The sequence below is a fragment of the Carassius auratus genome, chromosome 21 (assembly GCF_003368295.1).
Source record: "Carassius auratus strain Wakin chromosome 21, ASM336829v1, whole genome shotgun sequence".
NCBI lineage: Eukaryota > Metazoa > Chordata > Actinopteri > Cypriniformes > Cyprinidae > Carassius > Carassius auratus.
Window position 1 is genome coordinate 23035427 of NC_039263.1, and position 20056 is coordinate 23055482.

At 35.7% G+C, this 20056-nt stretch overlaps 1 protein-coding gene and 1 long non-coding RNA gene across 2 annotated transcripts; one reads left to right on the forward strand and one right to left on the reverse strand.

Moving 5' to 3' along the window:
• The first annotated feature begins 4246 nt into the window (after positions 1-4246).
• LOC113038998 (zinc finger and BTB domain-containing protein 7C) lies at positions 4247-18158 on the forward strand. The gene is made up of 3 exons (XM_026196846.1): positions 4247-4664; positions 12109-13426; positions 15801-18158. The coding sequence occupies exons 2-3, from the start codon at positions 12123-12125 to the stop codon at positions 16369-16371; spliced, it is 1875 nt and encodes a 624-aa protein (XP_026052631.1). The 5' UTR covers positions 4247-4664; positions 12109-12122; the 3' UTR covers positions 16372-18158.
• LOC113039010 (uncharacterized) lies at positions 13346-19283 on the reverse strand. Its single transcript, XR_003274846.1, has 3 exons — positions 19160-19283; positions 14273-14309; positions 13346-13466 (listed from the first exon to the last, which is right to left on the reverse strand). It is a non-coding gene; the product is annotated as an uncharacterized LOC113039010 (long non-coding RNA).
• Between the last annotated feature and the right edge of the window lie 773 nt (positions 19284-20056).

Genomic DNA, 20056 nt, shown 5'->3' on the forward strand with positions numbered 1-20056 from the left:
TTTGAGATATGAAATAAAAAAATTAAAATTGCTACTCATTTTTAACTATGTAATTAATGCTCTTAAATATAAACAAATAATATGTAAGCTTTAAACCAGTATTTTAACGCCAATAAAGCACGTGTATGCATGTGTACATCCCACAGTTCTCTCTTTAAGCTGCTGCTGCTGCTACGAACTGAAAGTGCTGGTCCCTGTAACCATCTGCACCACAAGTCAACGCCTAAGAAGCCACACAAACAAATCACACAAATAAAAATAAGGTGGCATTTTGAATCATTGGTGTCGTCTTTAGATTTTGATCGGCATGAGATTTTTAAGTTAGTTTCGATATGCAGCCTACACTCACACACACAGACTCAATGAATCAAATCACAGATAAAGCACTTTTTTCAAATGTCCACTATATATATATGTGTGTGTGTGTGTGTATGTGTGTGTGTGTGTGTGTGTGAGCATGTGCGTGTAGAAGATAGCAGATAGCACAGATGAAACCGTTCAAAAGACACAACACTTCCAGTAAAAACAGGAGTTGGAGTGTGGAGGGGTTCACTGATGACCTTGTTGCATATTTTTGCCTCTCTATGTGTGTGTGTGCCGTCCTTGGACAACTGTTTCCCACCCTAGTTGGTGGGTTTGTCTGTAAGTGGGCAGAGATGACAAATTTTTCCCACAAGCCCACACCCTGGAGCACCAAAGCCCCCACTCCCAGAATACATCTGTGCACGGCATCCCACACTGCAGATCCTAAGGCTAAGAAAACGGAATATAAAACTGACATGAGGGATGTATGCATCGGATTTGATCACAGTATCAAGAGATTTAAGAAATAAAGCAACAGTACTAGAGATGGTTGACATGGTAAACTAGAAAGAAAGAAAAAAGACAGAAAGAAACATCTGACCATACCTGAATTGAGACATCACAAGGTCACCAAACAGACAAGAGAATATCAGTCGAGGTTTGAATGTGTCTCGTCTTCGTCTGGATGCTGCTGTAAAATAAAGAAAGAAAGAATCCTTACTGCATTTGAACTGCTAAATATTTATAAGCAATTTGATCTTCATGCTAAACAGGGTTATTATAGTTAAACATATTTTAAATTTGAACGTTAACTGAAGTAAACAACTTAAACTTATTTTAGCAAACTAAACCTAAAAAAAAAGTAATTAAAAACGCAAAATAAAATTCTAAATATTAATAAATCTCTCAATTATACTAAAATATCAAACTAAATAAACATATGTTTTTTTAAATAATAATAAAAAATATGTTTTCTATTAAAATTCCAAAAATACTATTTTTTTATTTGTAGTTATTTAGAAAATGATCAATTTACTAATGTTTTAAAGATCCCATATACCATAACACCACATTATTCATATACAAAAATCTTATTTGATATGCAAGTTTCTAAATGACCAACATGATCAAAACTTTGCTGTTAAACCTGTCACACACAATCATCATTGGACTGCATTGCATTTTATGCTTTGATCATTAAAATCTCATCTTACTAAGACATATTATTGGAGATATAGAGTGACAACTGATATATAAGAGTACATGAGCCAATGTTACAAATATGATACTCAACATAAAACACACATGCAAACTATTCCATTTTAACAAATGAGATTTTTGGACTATGATCTCATATGTCAGGCTTTACAGGATTTAAAAGAAGGTTCCACTGAAGAACATTTATTGAGAATATTTCGGTCTGGTCTGAAAACGCTTGAAGTGTGTCTAATACAGGAATCTGTTTTAGGGACACGCAGAATCACCTGTCTGAGGTTTCTATGACAACTAACCGAGGATACCTACAAATAATGTTGCATGTGTGTGTTTTTAACTTTACAACAGACACACACGTCTAGCTAATTCTCCATCTCTTAAATCTCTCACTTTACATTCGTCACGTTCACGGCAGAACAAAGAAGTCCATTGAAATCATTGAAATTTTACCCAGTAAAACGGTATTAAGTAACTTGTGCTTGTTGAAAAGCATGTCGTGATGAATCTGTCGTAAATTACATAACTAGGGTGGATTATTGATGTCATTTAGGAAATCCTGTTCATGTTAAAGCGTCGAGTCATGATTTAAAGAGACAGACACGGTGGAAAAATGTCACAGTGCCAAAAAACACAAACGAGGCAGAGAGAGACTGTAATAGTTTTATGGAACAATAGATTTTAAGGAAACACACTCCCTCTCACTTTTTTACACACAAAGACGAGTTGCATTTGTGAAAAGGTATAGTCTGATATTTCAACATTTGCAGGGAATTGATTGGCTGATTGAACTTTTGGATTTTAAATGGCGCAATTTGAAAAATCTTTAATTCTTAGTTAATTTTTGATTGGACGCAAGATGCAAAGCAGATACTTTTACTGTTATTATTAAAGTAAAATGGTATAATTTCAAGAAATCTGAAAGATTTAAGTAACGTTAAACTACAAATATAAACTGAATAAAACATGTTGAGAAGTGAGCGTTAATCAGCTGTGAGGCATCTACTCGATGTCCAGTTCAGCTGTAAAAAATAAAGATAATAAACATGCATAAGTAGGAAAAATGCATGAGAAATGCCAACTTTGACTCACAGAATCAGCTTAAAGGTTTTGTGTCAAAAACTACAACACTGGCAGATACGTCAAATCACACCACGGCAAAAAAAATTAAATGAAATTAAAATTAAAAAAAAATAAAAACAATTATACACTACTTTGTTTTAATTGAATCATTCTGGTTCTTTGTAAAGAGTATAAAAATATTTAGTTTTACCCAGACATAATTACTGTCATAATTGTGCTTTAATTATTAGCTTTTACGACTTTGATGACATTGAGTACATTTGTATTCATATTTTAATATAATATATTAAATAATTTAATGTTATATATATATTTTTTTCTTCTTTTTTTTTTTAAAGAAAATACTAATATATTATTAAATATATTTTACAAATGACAATATTACAATATTTTACAATTTACTATATTATATTCAGAATTGGAAGTTTCTCAAATGGAGAAAAAATCAAAATATTTCAAATTTTACCTGTATTCTCCCTATAAATTGTTTGTGGCTCTCTACATACAACATTAAAGTGCATTAAACACAAATATTAAAAAAATGTATGCATCTGCTATACGTTAAAAAAAACATTAAACCGTAATCTTTCATCTTTCCCTTTTACCACATTAAATGACAGTAAATAAAAAGTGAGAGTCCGATGAACGAATGCAGTCACACAACTGTGAGTATAAGTTTACAGGTTAACTAACTGATTAGCCGTCAACCTCTGGTTTCAGTTTCAACGAAGGGAAATTGAACAGCCCTGTTGAGGAACACGCTGTCTGAGCGGCAATATGGGTCAAACCGCATGTATAAAACAACCAACTTCCAATGAACTACAAAGTCATAACGTTTCTGGCATTACATATAACATATCGTTAAATTAAACTTACACACATGCAAAATTATAAGCAGCAAATCTGCACTGTGTGTGCCACATAGGAAACAATTCAACTCTTATTCAAGCATATATGTTTTTGCATTGCAGTGTTATTTAAATATCACTGATGTACTGTTATAACTTTTGTTAATATTTGAGATATGTTTATCTTATTTTATGTTTCTAATTTCAGTTTTAATTTTAGTGTAATTTTTGTCATTTATTTTTTTGTTTGTTTGTTTTTAATGTCTTTTTAAATGCATTTTTCAATGACTGTTTTTGTTATGATCAGAATGCCACATGTATACATGAATAAGAAAGTTATTGTGCTTTTTTAAAATTCAGTTTTAGATGTCAGCTGAATCCCAGTTACTAAATGAAATGCATTGAAATCATGCATGCACATTTTTTTTTTTTTCATGTGGAATACATTAATATTTTTCATTTTATATATACATAATTCTTCTTTTTTTTATTTTTATTGTCAATTATTACAAGAAAACACTATTTCGATCTTTCCACTTCAATATTTCATGTTTGATTCAAGGGGTTTCCTGCAGTTACTTTGTAGTTAATTGTGAAACTGACTGGTTTCTACACTAAATTCTGAACTTCAGGTCTTCCACCTTGTTCCTTCGTCTAATTCATCTTCTGAAGTCACAGCACACACATATATAGAACTGGTACTTTTCTCTCTCTCTTCCTTCATTTGTGCCCAAGTTCGAGTTGCAAATCCTTCACGAATAAAACTAAAAAATTCATTTTGTCTGACCCCAAATCAGAGGGTTTGTGCACCATGGGCTTTATTACATACTGAGCTTAAACTGTGTTGTGGAGGAGGATGGGTATTATTATCCTGAGCTTCCCACCCAGCTATAAAAACTACATCGCTGCTCTAGAGTAGATCCACCTCCTCTCTCTCTCTCTTTTTCTCTCTCTCTCTCTCTTTCTTTCTCTCTCTCCTCCTTCCTGTCAGCGTCCACACAAACCTCTCCGTCTGTCCGCGTGTGCCGTTGTTTGGGGCTCGTAGTTGGATGCTCGGCTGTGTTTTTTGTGAATGGAGAGGAGACGCTCGGGCAGACGGGATGGACAGACGTCTTTGCGTCCCTCAGAGACGGAGATGAGACAGGCTTGAATCTGAAACCACACTTAGACCTGGAATAAAACACACGTAGAGTAACACACACCTGAGGATCTGGACGGGTGAGTTCACCTGTTTTCAAGAGTTGTGCATGCGGGAAAGTGTGCGTCTGTGGGGGAACACGCACGGCGTTTGCGTCCGAGATCTGTTTATGTTTGTTTGTGTGCATCTCAGGTATTGAACAGCACGTCTGTAGGCAGTAATTTGATGACTCATGTAATTATTTGGGCCATTCTTTAGATGTCGTCTCCAGAAAATGAGCGTGAGGAGTTTTGGCCCGCTGTAAACGCAAACTAACACAAACAAGTAATGGCACGGCAAATCGACAATTACACCAGAAGCCGCTGGCTCTGATGTGTGCGAAAGCAAAGTGTTATCAAAAGTGTTTTTAAAAAACAATTCGACGCTCACACACTGCAAGAAAGTGCCAATTCATTTTTTGAGAGCTGTTCTCGTGACCTTTTTAATGCGGCCCACTGATCTAAACAGGCGATTGACCCACATAGACACACATAGTCATCTTAACAAACAGTTTTCATAATACCAGTAAATATATCATCACATTTTTATGTTTTATGAAATTAGAAGAAGTTTGGGTTTCGGTTTATTGGGCTGTTTTAAGCTAAACATTTGTGTCATAAATGTTAACGTGTAAATCGATTACAGTCACTTTTGGGTTGGACGTTAAAAAAAAAACTCTGTTTTTACATCACGTTGCAAAAATCAGATGCATATCAGATTTATTTCCACACAAAAGTGGCCCAGATCAGATATGAAAATGTCAGACTGTGATTTTTATTATCGAAAACAGATCTGTGTCACAACTGTGATGGGAATGTCACCTAACTTCATCTAAATCCACCAAAAACACAAAAGCAAATGCAATTAAGTTCATTAGACTTGTTCATTTTTAGACAGTCATTTTAAAGGTTTTAAAGGTTGTCGTAAGGTGACAGGTGAATGTGTGTGTGTGTGTGTGTGTGTGTGTTTGAAGAGGGCTGATTGCAGATTAAAAACAGTGTAAATTACTGTTTGTAGCAGCTGAAGCGCGTGATGCAGGTGTCTGTAGCGTCTTGCTTCATACATTTACCAAACAGATGAATTTCAGCAGACGTTACACAACGGCTGTGTGTAATCCTAACGAGGCTCTTTAAGTGTCATTTACGTTCGTTCTGATCTGTCGCTGGGTGAATCAGACAACGGGTAAAAAGCAGCTCAGATATAGAGCAGAACTCGGGCCAAGACACGAGGCCAAACCTACACGCCGCACTTTATTATCTTTTCTTTAACTTTGTTGAACAATGTCCTGGTTTAAGACTGTGGTCTGTCCTCAATTTGTATTAGAGTACTTGACAACTAACTGGGAGATTTTTTTTCCTTTTTCTTTCTGAAATCATAAATACACACACACACACACACACACAGATACATGAATATAGAATAAATGTAAAATAGATATAAAATTTGATATAATAGATGCCAAAAACACTAAAAATAGATAAAGAATATTTAAAATATATTTTATGTAATAAATAAAAAATATGATATTATAATAAAATAATATATAATTATACATATAATTATAATTAGAAATATTTAATTAATGTTATAAAATGTATATGGGATAAATGATGGATAGCTATAAAATATACATATAATATATTTTATATAAATACATAATAGCGTTTTATGATATTATTATATTATAATAAAATAATAGTAATACAATTAAATGTTAAATAATTATATCATATATATAGAGAAAGAGAAAGAGAGAGGGAGAGAGAATAAAATAGGAAATAATTCTAAATGGTTGCATATTTCTATGTATATATTTTATTTGTGTGTGTGTGTGTGTGTGTTTGTGTGTATATACTGTATATGCATGTATGTATGTATGTTTAAACACTTAAAAACAAAAAGAAAGAAAAATCTCATTGTTAAAACATTGTGTCAATTCAGTTACCAGTTAACAAAACTAACAAAAAATTTTTTGTATTTCAACTCAAAACTTACAATTACAATATAATGCACATTTAAACCTGATGCTAGAACCTCAAAATGTATAACTCAAGTCTGTTGAAACAACACGCATATGTCTGAAAAATTCAAAAATGAAACGGAAATCAGGTTTACAGTAACCAAAACCACCATTAAACCGTTTGCTGTGTGTTATATGCAAATCAGGCCTTCAGCTGTTCACATGCAGAGCATTTATCATCTACAGATACGAACCGTATTCAAATCCACAGCCTCCTATTGGCTGATTGGCGTGCCATCGCTCGAACAGGAGGCACTTCTGTCTGTAAACAGGGCCGTGAGTCTCAGCGAAGCACTAATAGACTAAAACCTACAGGTGCCCCTGCAGGTGAGGCCCCTAAATGATCTCCCTCAGGACCCACGAACCCACGGCTGGATTTAGCCAATTTAGCAGCAGTCTGAGCAGCGTGACACACGCTCGCTCCTGTCTGAGACTCCAGCCCTGCCTCCCTAAAGAGGCCATGATGAAATATCTCGCACAAATGTGAACTGTTTTAACTTTTGGAGAAGATGTTGTAACTTTACCCTATCAAGAGTTGGTCATCTTTGCATCACAAAGTCAGGCGAGGCATCCGGCGTGCACCAAATGCATGCATTTAACCTCCAAAAAACAGAGTAAGCGTGCTCCAACTTCATGTTAACGGACAATCGCTATTAATTGTTAAGTCTTAAAGTCTTTGCCCCAGTTAAGACGATCATCAAAGCTGGCGTGTGTGTACGCATATAGTTCAAACATCAAACACAGGTGTGTTATTTTAAATGATCAAAGGACTGAGGGGGTAGTTTGGGTTTTTACTCACAGTGTCATTTATGTTTTGAGATATGACACATTATGATTGATGTTGAACTCCGAATTAGTAATGCAAAGAAGAAAATAGGAAAAAAGGTTATTATTCATGGCACTTAAATCACACCGCATGCATTCATTTCTGAAAGCTGCTCAATTCAGCAAATAGGTTCAACTGATTCATTTAAATGAATTTGTGAATCAAAACGTGTGAATTTTTGCATGCCGGCAATGAGGACGACGTAATATGAAAGCAACAAATTTAGCTAACTTTTTTTTTTTTTGCTGTTGTTTGTTGCAGTGCTGCTCCTGAATAGCGGAAGCACTGATACTCACACGCATGCATCTTTTTCAAATGACAAACTGTGCTGAAATGAGTGTGTGGCACTTTGTTGGGCTAAAGGGGTATTTTCTTCACCTCTTTAAACAAACTGTAGTCACCAGAACAGCTCCTCAGATTATCTCTAAACATCCTTTACAATCAAACATGACATTTGATACGGCCCACTATGATCTGGCATGAAACAAAATGCAGCTGATAAGCATCTGAAAATGCTAATTTTTATTAAGCAACTTAATCAGTTATTTTAATTAAATGCTTTACTTTTATGCATCCTTAAAATAATCATTTGTTTACGCCAAATTGTTTTGAGTCTCCAAAAATGCTTTAAAGAAATCTTCAGGACATTTACTGAACAATTACATTTGAAAATATATATATATATATATATATATATATATATATTTTAATCTTAAGCTGCATGAAAACATGCTTGTAAAAAAATTGTATTTGAATCTTACTGTCTTTAACAGTCAAACTAATCAGATTTACTGAAACAATAATGAATGTCTGACCACAAAAATTTGTTGTCAGAAGCGTGTGAACATTACGATTAAATATTTCTCAGTGGAAAATGACATCTTCCTATCATTACAAGCAACCTAATACACATCTAGAGAAACATCTCTGATTATCAAATCACTTCATAAAGAAAAGTGCAAACACGGATGTTCTGTCTAGAGATGGACAAACTGAGCTGTGGTCCAGTCGAAGATACCCATCTGAAGCATTACTGCTTTACTAGCAGATGCACATCAACATTTTAGACAGGATTTCAGATAGCATCTATCACTGAGGTGCGTGTGAATCAGTTTTTGCTTACATACTGGGAACAACAGCTTAATGAAAATCTCAAAATGCAAAAACTGGTCTAAAAATTCTTAAATCAAGATACATTTATTTGACTTAAGATATTAAATCCTTTTTTTTTTTATCTAAATTTTAGCTTTTTTCAAGTTGCATTTATTTTTTTACATAAAATACATTTAAATTAGTTTATACTTAATTCAAAGGGAAAACAATATATTTTGTTTTATAATATAGTCCAACAGATATTATTCTTATTTTAAGCATAAGCTGATTTTTCCCCCAGAAAATAAGACTAATAAATCTTGCATATTTTCCTTCTCATGTAAACGTATCCTGATTTTAGATTTTTTTTTTTGATCTTTGTACTTGAAAATAAGACATAAATCCTCCAGATATGAACTCTTGTTCACTCAAATCAAGTGATTTTATGCTTTAAACAGGAACGAAGATCTGTGAATGGGATCAGAAAACTACACTTACGTCAAAGGAAAACAAGATTCTTTTTCCGACCTCATCAATAGAGAATAAACTCAATTCATTTAGATTTTGCTTTTTAAACAAGACTTTTCTTAAGTAATTTTGCTTCTCAAGTAAAAGCATCTTCTGAAGATAATATTAAATGCAAAATAGTTTCACAGGTAGAATATTAATGGTGAGCTTTCTAGAGAACCGGCAGGAGTCTGTGATGCATCTGTGTGTAGATTGTGTCATATGGAGGGAGTAAACTGTGAATGTCAGTGTTAAGCGAGTGCGGAGGGGCCAGTGGGCCCTCAGACACACACACTGTAATTATGGGAGTGAGTGAGGAGGTGTGGGGGCCGGCCGGAGAAACGCATGCGCTCCCAGGGTGGGTGGGAGACCTCACTGTGTCTCTCTTCCTTCTTTTTCACTCGCTCCCTACTGTTGTTTTTAGCTCCGAATGCCTATTTAACTTGGCTGGATTTTCCAGGGTGGGGCACCACTTTTTTTTTTTTTTGCCCAACCTGTCAGGGAACTTCTGGGGACATGAGATCTCATCCTTCCCTCTTCCTCTGTCTTTCTCTTTTTTTCGCCAAAAGTTTTCCAATTCCAATCTCATGTCGATTCATTCATGCCAAATGTAATCCATTATTTCTGTCACATCTTATATATATGTATCTTTACCTGAAGGGCCACATTGTTTGATAACCAAGGTTCTAAATTTAAAAGATACATTCTTTGTTCAAACTGTAATTAAAGCAACCGTCTCCTAGCAACAGTGGAATGGACATTAAAATGTTGATTGGAGAATATTATAGAGAATAAAGACAGACAATGGACAAGAAGTAAAACCCGAAAACACCAGTAGCTCATTTACTTTGGCGCACAGGCCGTTTTTGGGCCATTGAAGGCCAGTCGACAGCTCTGGTGGCGGCGGGACGTATGAAAGCATCCATCCAGATGCCTGCAGTGACCACGGGGACGAGACACACTGAGATTAAACTCTATTCATAGCCATGAATGAAGGACAATGCTGCCAAAACGCCTCTTAAAAAGTCACTGTAAACATTTCAGGGAATCCGCAGGTGCAATTCAGGCTCCATTCATGTAGGCCTGTAGTTTAAGAGCATCTGCATCACGAAAGATCTGCAAAATACAGCTTTTCCAATGCTTTATTATTTCTGGACAGTGTTCTGTAAAAGTACACTTCTAAACTAGACTTAAGTGAATCATAACAATAAGAATAAAAAAAGGATTTTGCATTTCATGCATGTCAATTAAAGTAGCTTCAATTAAACAGCATCGGCTTCTCATGAAGCACGAGTAAATCTGGGGGCGATGGGTGACGTTTACTCATGCCCTGAAACCTTTTTCCCGTGGAAAGCAGAAACTAGAGCCTGACCCCTTTTGCCTTCCTGTGCTGTGCTTTTTTCCGAACTTGACAAAGATAAGTGTCAGCTTTTCTCACAATGCAAACCATCAGATTTAATTCACTATCTTTTGAGGCCTTCACAACAGAATAGCCTCTGCTATCAATGTTTACGGCGTAAAAAGCAGAAGCCAGTGGAGTTGTTGCTTGATCGCTATCAGAGAGAAACAGAAACAGAGATTTGCTCCTCAGACGCTTGACGGGAGCTTATTAATTATCTGATTGTGCAATGCATCCTCTTTAACCACAAAGTGCACAGAGTAACGCACTTTTGCAGAAACAAGCATCTTTAACTCAAATCTCACTTTCAGTCAATTAATGTGGGGCTGGCCAAATGCTTTTTATTTTTTTTGCTATCAATATTTATCATGAAATCATTTTAATGGGTTAGGAAATGCATTCCATATGTCTGTTAGATGTTGAAAATGAATGAATACATAATTTGTTTTTTTTAATAAGGAAACTTTGTAGAGTAAATCTTTTATTCTGTTTTCTATTTTATTTTTTTCCGAATTCTGTTTTATGAATTCACTTAAATTTATCATCAAAAATTGTTTCTAATTGGATTCAATTACTCAGTCTTTTAACATGCAATCAAATGAAAACATAATTAAACTTCACAGAGTATAATATCTTTTATTTACTTTTTCCATATTCAGTTTTTTTTCTGGATTTTTATGTTTTGCGATTTTATATTATAATATATAATATATTATATTTATATTATTATAAATTTATAATCAAAAGGGTGTCTAATGAAATTGACACCAATTGCCCAACACAACCTTTAAATTATGAGTGAAAAAATATCTTGGTTGCATGATATTACCTAAATAATAATAATAATAATAATAATAATAATAGGAGAAGTACACTATACTTTTTTTTTTCAATAACAAATTGTAAATTGTCAATGTAAAAAAAAAAAGTATTGAAGTATATTTTACAAAAACATTTCTATTTCAAAATTTCACATTTAAATCAATGCATTACTTGCTTTTCTTTGTATACAGTACATTATAATAGTAATACATTTCTGTCAAGTTAGAAATCAACTTTTATTTTGTCGGTTAATAGTGAAGAGCTAGATGCAGGCTAAATATTTTTCTTAAAGTACCAAAATACATCATGGAACTATTCTTCAATATTCATTTAAAATGACATTTATTCATTTAACAGATGCTTTAGCGAAGGTATATTTGTATCAACAGCCATTGTAAGGGTCAAAATTATAAATTTTTCTTTCATGCCAAAAATCATTAGGATATTAAGTTAAGATCATGCTATATGAATATATATTAAGTAAATTTCCTTCCGCAAATATATTGAAATTTAATTTTTGATTACTGATGTGCATTCCCAAGAACCTAATTCCCAATAACTTTAAAGGCCATTTTCTCAACATTTCGATTTTTTTGCACCCTCCGATTCCAGATATTCAAATAGTTGCATCTCAGCCAAATATTGTCCGATCCTAACAAACCATGCATTAATGGAAAGCTTACTGATTCAGCTTTAAGATTTCAAAATTTGCCCTTATGACTGGTTTCGTGGTGCATGGCCACAAATGTCTATTTATCACCTAGCCTTATTTTAATGCATGACAGCTCTGACCGATTTAACTTTTTTACCTGCACACAGATTCCTCGGAGAGGATGGCGCACACAGACGAAGACCTGATCGGAATCCCCTTCCCAAACCACAGCAACGATGTCCTGTGCAGTCTTAACGAGCAGCGGCGGGACGGGTTGCTTTGTGACGTCATCCTGGTGGTTCAGGACCAGGAGTACCGCACACATCGCTCCGTCCTGGCCGCATGCAGCCAGTACTTCAAAAAACTCTTCACTGTGGCCACCGGCTCCAGCCGGGAGTCCAACACACACACCATCTATGAGCTAGACTTCGTAGCGCCGGATTCGCTGACAGCCATTCTGGAGTTTGCGTACACATCGACGCTGACGGTCACAGCATCCAACGTCAAGGAGATCCTGAGCGCCGCCAGGCTCCTGGAAATTCCCTGCATTATAAACGTGTGTCTGGAAATCATGGACACGGGAGGAGGTGGAGGAGACGGACCTCCGGAAGGAGAGGAGTTTGAGGGAGATGACGAGGAAGACGAGGATGAAGAGGACGAGGAGGAAATGGAGGAGGAGGTCGACTCCAAAGATGGAGAATTTGAGGACAACAACAGCGAGAAATCCACACAAGGAGCTGAAAACCAAGATGAACTCAAAGTTTGGGAGAGCGGGAGGACAGATAGCCCACCTTGTAGCTCCCAACAAGGAGCGTCAATCCCAAATGACCAAGAATCTCAAAGACGCCAATCGGACACTCCGGAAGCCCAGAAACCCAGAGCGCCGGAGGGATTGGAGGGCCGGGCGCTGAAGGACTTCTCGATAGAGTCTTTACTTCAAGAGGGACTCTATCCGAAAATGCCAGGCCTGGAAAGAGGCACCGGATTCTCGCCCCTTCTCCCAGGCTTCTATCCTCCCATGTGGGCGACAGAATTCCCAGGCTACCCTCAGATTCTGGAGCCGAGACATCCATCCCACCCTTTCCCCAATGCTTCGCTAGAAAACGGCCCTTTGGACCTTGCGGTCAAGAAAGAAGTCATCAAAGAAGAGCTGAAGGATGAGCCTACAAACCCCATCCTGCACAGAGACTTCCTCAAAGACTTCATGAGTCCAGGAATGGGAATAACCTCTGACCCCAGCCTCGGTCCGATCAAAGAGGGAGCGGAGCTGCGGTCCTACCTGAGTTTTCTTTCCGCCTCCCATCTCGGGCCGCTGTTTCCTCCGTGGCAGCTGGAGGAGGAGAGGAAGATGAAGCCCAAGGCGTCACAGCAGTGCCCCATCTGCAACAAGGTGATTCAAGGAGCGGGAAAGCTGCCACGGCACATGCGAACACACACCGGAGAGAAGCCCTACATGTGCACCATCTGTGAGGTCCGCTTCACCAGGTGAGTCGGGTTAAGGTGAAACAAACTTGAGCCCTCCATCCTAGGTAAAAGCACAAATGAGCGAAGATGAAGAATACTTTACTACTTCAGTATAGAAATAGTTTGTATTTTATTTTAATTAAATTATTAAATGTAATTTTTGTTTTATTAGATTTTTTAAAGTACATTTATTTTAAATAATTATTAAATAACAATAAAAAAATATTGTATTCTTATAATTATTAAACTAGCAATTAATTAACATTTAAATTTATTATTTACAATTTTGATTTAAATTATTTTTAAATAACTATGGAAGCTTTTGCCACTTTTCTTTATAGTGATAGGTGACATTGTATATTTTTATACACTTCTAAGTATTAAAATTATTATTTATCATTTCATTTTTTTGTACAATTTATATTTTATTTATATTTATTTTTCAAAATTTATTTTACATTGTATTAATATTACTACTTAAAATCCTATTTTTTGCCATTTGTAATATTTACAATAATTACAGTGATAGTTGATGTCAATTTAATACTTTTATTGTTTATATTTTTTTTTTATGATTAATAAATTCCTATTTATTTTTGCCACTTTTAATTATAGTGATAGTTGATTGGAATAATGGTGGGTATATTTTGTATCTTTCTATACACTTGTTAAAATTCGTGTTTAGCAGTTAGAATTTTTATTATTTACTGTTTTTAATTTATTTCATTACTGTTTTATAAAAACAGTATAAAACATTTAAAGTTATAGTTGTTTGGAAAGATGGAATGAAAAGGACACAGTCAGATTATGAAGTACCACAATCTGGATTTGCATTAAATGTTTTAAATATTGTCAGAAATTACTCACCCTAATGTCGTTCCAAAGCATTATGACTTTCCTTTATCTGTAGAACACAAAAGCAGATATTTTGAAAACGTACAATAAAAAAGTCGATGGGTTCCAAAGCCACATCAGAATGTTAAATTTAAGGCAAACTATCCCTTTAACATCTCAGGACTGTTTTTAACATCAATTCAAGCAGATGGAGTACAAGAATAACACTTTACAATGAACAGTCACTAAAAAGGACTTGTTTAACAATGACAGATTTACGAGAAAGAATTCTGACTTGCTGTCATGCTACTAGAATAAATAGCCTCTTTGAAGCTAAAGAGCTAAGCTTCAGTATTACAACAGTGAACTGGCACATGAAAACTAGAGCAGCATCATAAGGACAAACCTGCTGTGAAACACTTTATGCATCACTGTGGTCGGAGCCGCATGAGGTTTCCACACTGTAATAAAAGCCAAAGCTTGGTGATGATAATATAAGACCTACATTTCACTTTTGGACTCAAACGCTCTGTAGAGGAATGAAATTTCGATGAGTGAGATCTAGACTAAGAAACAGATCAAATGAAGGCTTCAGAGCTTCTGGATAACTCATCTGGATACCACATAACAGGAACACTAAATCCGGTTTTCGTGTTTTTTGGGTTTTTCTGCCGCTGTAATGTTGAGCAACTTGCAGCTGTCTGCTTTTCAAGTACGAAGGCGTACACCTGCTTGTGTGTTTTTCTGCATGCATGTACGCTTTTCTGCGTGCATGGTGTGCCTTGAGGTTTTGCAGGGATTCTTACAGGTATGCAAAATAACCTCAAAACCCAAACTTAGACAAATAGTTCGCTCAAGAAAATGAAAATTTGCTGAAAATGTAAACACAATCAGGCCATCCAAGACATAGATGCTTTTGTTTCTTCATCAGGTGTGGATAAATGTAGATGAGTCACTTGCTCAACAATGGGTGCTCTGCAGTGAATGGGTGCCGTCAGAATGAGAGTCCAAACAGCTGATAAAACCATCACAAGTCATCCACACCACTCCAGTCCAGCAATTAATGTCTTGTGCACTGAAAAGCTGCAGATTTGAAAGATATAAATCCATCATTAAGGTGTTTTTTTAATGTCAAAGCCTCAATTCTGGCCAAAATGTGCGTCAGTAATCCATAACATTGCTTTCTCCAGTAAAAAAGTAATCTTGTCTGAATCAGGAGAGAAATATGCACAGATCAAGCTCTGTTTACAAGCCAAAACTTGGATTTTTGATGTGAGAGACAACAGGAGATGGACTTTTTCACTGGAGAAAGCAATGTTATGGATTAATGGACGCACATTTTGGCCAGAAGTGAAGCTTTGAAGTTAAAAACATCTTAATGATGGATTCGTTTCTTACAAACATGCAGCTTTTGTCTTCTCAAGACATTAATTGGATGTTTTTATCAGCTGTATGGACTCTCATTCTGACGGCACCCATTCACTGCAAAAGATTGATTCCTGAGCAAACATTAAATTTTTGGGTGAACTGTTACTTTAAGTGCTGTTTTTCTCTTTCTCAGGCAAGACAAGCTGAAGATTCACATGCGCAAGCACACCGGCGAGAGGCCGTACATCTGCCTGCACTGCAACGCTAAATTTGTTCACAACTATGACCTGAAGAACCACTTGCGCATCCACACCGGCGTGCGGCCGTACCAATGTGAGCACTGCTACAAGAGCTTCACGCGCTCCGATCATCTTCACCGACACATCAAGCGTCAGAGCTGCCGCGTCTCACGCCCGCGACGGGGCCGAAAGCCCTCCGCCTGGAGGTCCACCAACTTCCTCTTCCCTCCAGATCCCAACGCCCTCCAAGCAGACAGGGCCATGCGGATCCCTGCCGCCGGTGGCACCCCCTTACTGGGAAAACAGCAGCCTACTGGAGGGAAAACGCTGGAGGACGTCGACGGTGACAGCCGAGAAACGGACAGGAAGCTCATCTCAGAGGATGTGAACAGAAAGCGGGGCGTGTTTGCTTTCGCAGTGGCAACGGAGGACGTTCTGCAACACCCGCCTTTCTATTCAGCGACCTCTGACCCCTGGGCCGTGAGACTGGAACGAGCGCCACCCATTCCCGAAGCCGCAAAGTGACTTTTGTTAATTCCTCGAAACAGCTGCTCGCTTCGGACTCTGTAATATTAAATGAGATTTACTTTTTGTTTGTTTTATAAGTCAGCTTCCATGTGGGATGACAGGGATTTTAAATACTTTTTAAATGAATTGATTTGTTAATATCTTGGATGTGCATTTGTTAAAGCTGTTTTTGATGCTTCAGCGTTTGCTAACAAGGGTGATGCGCTCATAGACTGTTCAGTGCAATGGAGTATGTGAAAATCAAATGCAAAAATTTGACAATCAGGTATGCAGAAAAAAAAGAAGAAAAAAAAAAGTCCTGCTGAATAAGCTAGAAGCTTTGATGTTTGCATTGTATGATCTGACAGATTTTCTAATTTTACAGCTTTCAGTGAAGCTAAATCCTAAATTTACACGTTGTAATCCACTATGCAAAATACATAAATGGTTAAACCACAAAGACAAAATGAATAAGAAAACTCTCAGGATTACAAAAAGCTAAATTTTTTAACAAACAAATTTTTTACAGCCAAAATATCAGATGTTGCACACAACAAAATGTCAAATCAATATGCAGTTAATCATGCAATCAGACAAAAGATAATTTTTTCTCATAATTATTTATATTGTGCATTTCAAATTGACCCTTGATTAAATCTAATTTGTATAGATGGCTTTCAGGTTCTGCAGTGGAATTGTTCATTATTGTAAGTGTTTCTATTGTAAAACATCCAAAGATGTGTTGTTTAAGAAAAACTTGAAATCCAACCGGTTTGCAAAGCAGTCTTTTCACATATGAAGTGTCTTGGAGGTGCTTGTCATGTACAGGAAAATAAAACAGCGGAAAACGTCCACAACTTTGATACAGTTCCTCATCTGAATGGCTAGAGTAATTCGCCAACATTTAAACTGAAACTAAACATATTTTCATGCTATTTATGCATATTTAAATAAGCCTTGGCTATATTTTACTAAGATGTTTTATAACGACACTAACACATTTGTGTTCCGGTTGCATTTGTCTGTTTTCAAGAGAGAATGTGTCAATGCAGTGTACCATATTTGACATCAAACCCTCTGAAATCAAAATAATATGGTAATATTAATTAAAAAAAACATAAAATCCCCCCTTCAAGACTTTTAACTTCTAAAACAACCACAAAACAAAATGCACGAGTCCTCCAAAGGAGAATTAAAATCATCCGAAAATGTAAGTTTCTGCACTTCACACAAGACTTTTAAGTTGTTTTCATCTCGGTGTGCAAAATGCAAAGATGTTTCAATGGCCATGAAGGTGCTTAGAGATGTGTGTGTGTATATATATATATATGTATGAAGCCCTTCTGAGGCGACCGGTGGAAACTTGCACTATTTGTTTGATGATGTTTTAATATTGGTTACGATATATTGATATTTCTTAAAGATTTAAAAACACACAAAAAATAAAAATAAAAAAAATCACAGAACATGTCTGAGATATGCACTTTACTCCTCTTTAACACAAGGGTAATTTCAGTGAAAGTCATTTTTATAAATGTGTGTGGTATTTGTATATTCGATTAATCCCTGGGTAAACAGAATCAAAGAACTGGAATAACAATAATAATAAAAAATAAAAAAAAAGCTTTTTTTTTCAAGAACCCGGTGTCTTTTTATGGCTCATTTCTTTCTTGGAAATCTGACAAAGGCAACTCTACAGAAGCAGGTCATTTAATGAGGCTTTTATCTACAGCGATGAGGTCAAGTGCATTAAAGGTCTCTTTAGAGTATTTAAACGTTATAAATGCCATACTCGAGAGTACATCGAAGGCAGATTCGTTCTCCCTCCTAAACATCCGGCTTTCTGGATGATGGAGCAGATCTTTAATGGCTAACTTACCTCAACCTAAAATTACTCTGAAATCATAGCATGTGGTAGTTTGTTATGACACAAGGCAGTGAGGATCCAACAGACAGCCCTCTCTGGTACAATTAATCATCTCTGTGAGTAATCTAAACCCACACGCTTTAACTACGCCTCAGTTTGAGCCAGTTTCCCAAACATATACTATTGCTGCGTTGAATTGTGAAGAATATTTCAAGTAAGATTGCATTTAGATCTCATTTAAATTAGTAATAGTCTTTCCGACTATTGATTTTCTATAAGCTTTTTTGGATAGGCATTTCAAACTGAATGATCATATGAGACCATTAATAAAATTAAATATTATCTGAATTATCAGAACGATGAGAACAAACCCATTTTAAAAGACAAATCTCTCAGTGTCTTGAATAATTAAAAGTTTTTAAAGCATGATTGCTATTTTACATTCATTACTTCAGCACACTTCAACAAGTTAAAAATGGGCCCTAAAATGAAAACTAATCAAAATGTAACTTTCTGTTCATTTAAACACAGTATGTATTTTATATGCCTCTTTTATTGCTATCTAGCGCCCTCTACTGTAAGCCGAGGTTAAATACAAAAAATAAGTTCAAAAGTTTAACACATTTCTCCCACATTGTTTTTGCTGTATGAAAAATATACAATTAAAATGATTTGCTAAAGGAAAATATAACACCACATTTATTACTAAATAATAATAAAACAGTTTACTTGTAAATTGCGCAACGAAGAGTCCTCATTGGGCTTGTTTCAGGTAAACACACGTATATAAACCAGTCCCGTGCTAGTTAATTGACTCTTTAATGTGGATCGCAATTATTTTTATTATGACTAACTCATTGTGATTCTTACTGTATTTTATTTTCCCAACATCTGTGCATCATTTTACATCACCCTGCTAATATAGTTCGTTAATCTCACCTTTCGTTGGCGAAATTGAGTCGTACACATCCTAAAACTCCTCTGGCCTATATCCATAAACTTTCTGCTTATTTTGTAAGACATATTTTTCATTTCTTTTCTTGCAACTCAACCACGTGTTTACTTTTCCCATAAGTCAACTGAATCCATTACCAAATTGAATGATTCATTTGAACCGGTTCTTTACATGATTCGTTCGAACTGATTCACAGTTCACCGGAACGAGCTTTGTTTAGGAGTAAAGCTGCGATTTTTCATGGTGTTCAACCAAACATTTGATTTAACCGAGAACATAGTTATAAACAGCATCATTTAAATATTTCATAATTCATATTTTAAAACGTGAATAAACAACACGCAAAATGTTTTCTTCTTTGAACACTATTAAGCGAGTACTCAATTGAATCGATTCCCTAAAATGATTCTGACTCGGTCTGTACAGAATGGAAACTCTTACTACGTACAAAATACTGTACACTACAAAAAGTTTGATATTTTGCTTTAGTACACATCAAAATTCTTAAAAAGTGATATGCTTACATTGTCTTTTTTTATCCAGTGCAAATGTCAGATCAAAAGACGTTTGAGAATAAAAATGACAAGATAGTCCTAGACCATAAATGGGGCCTTTTTTTTCTTCTGCAGTTCAGATTTAATGAGCTTTCAGGCCTTAAATTATGGTGAAATGTAAATTAACACCTGCAAAGTTCTTCTAGCTGTACGAAATACTGCTTTCACTGCAAACTGCCATTTATTACAACTTTAAAATCATAAGTTATGGTTGCAGTTATAGTATTTTGCATGTTATTCTCTTGTAGAAGCTTATAGAAGTAAAATATTCACAAAACTGTCACTTCATTCTGGAAAAAATGGACCGTTTTAGTCCACAATTGTAAA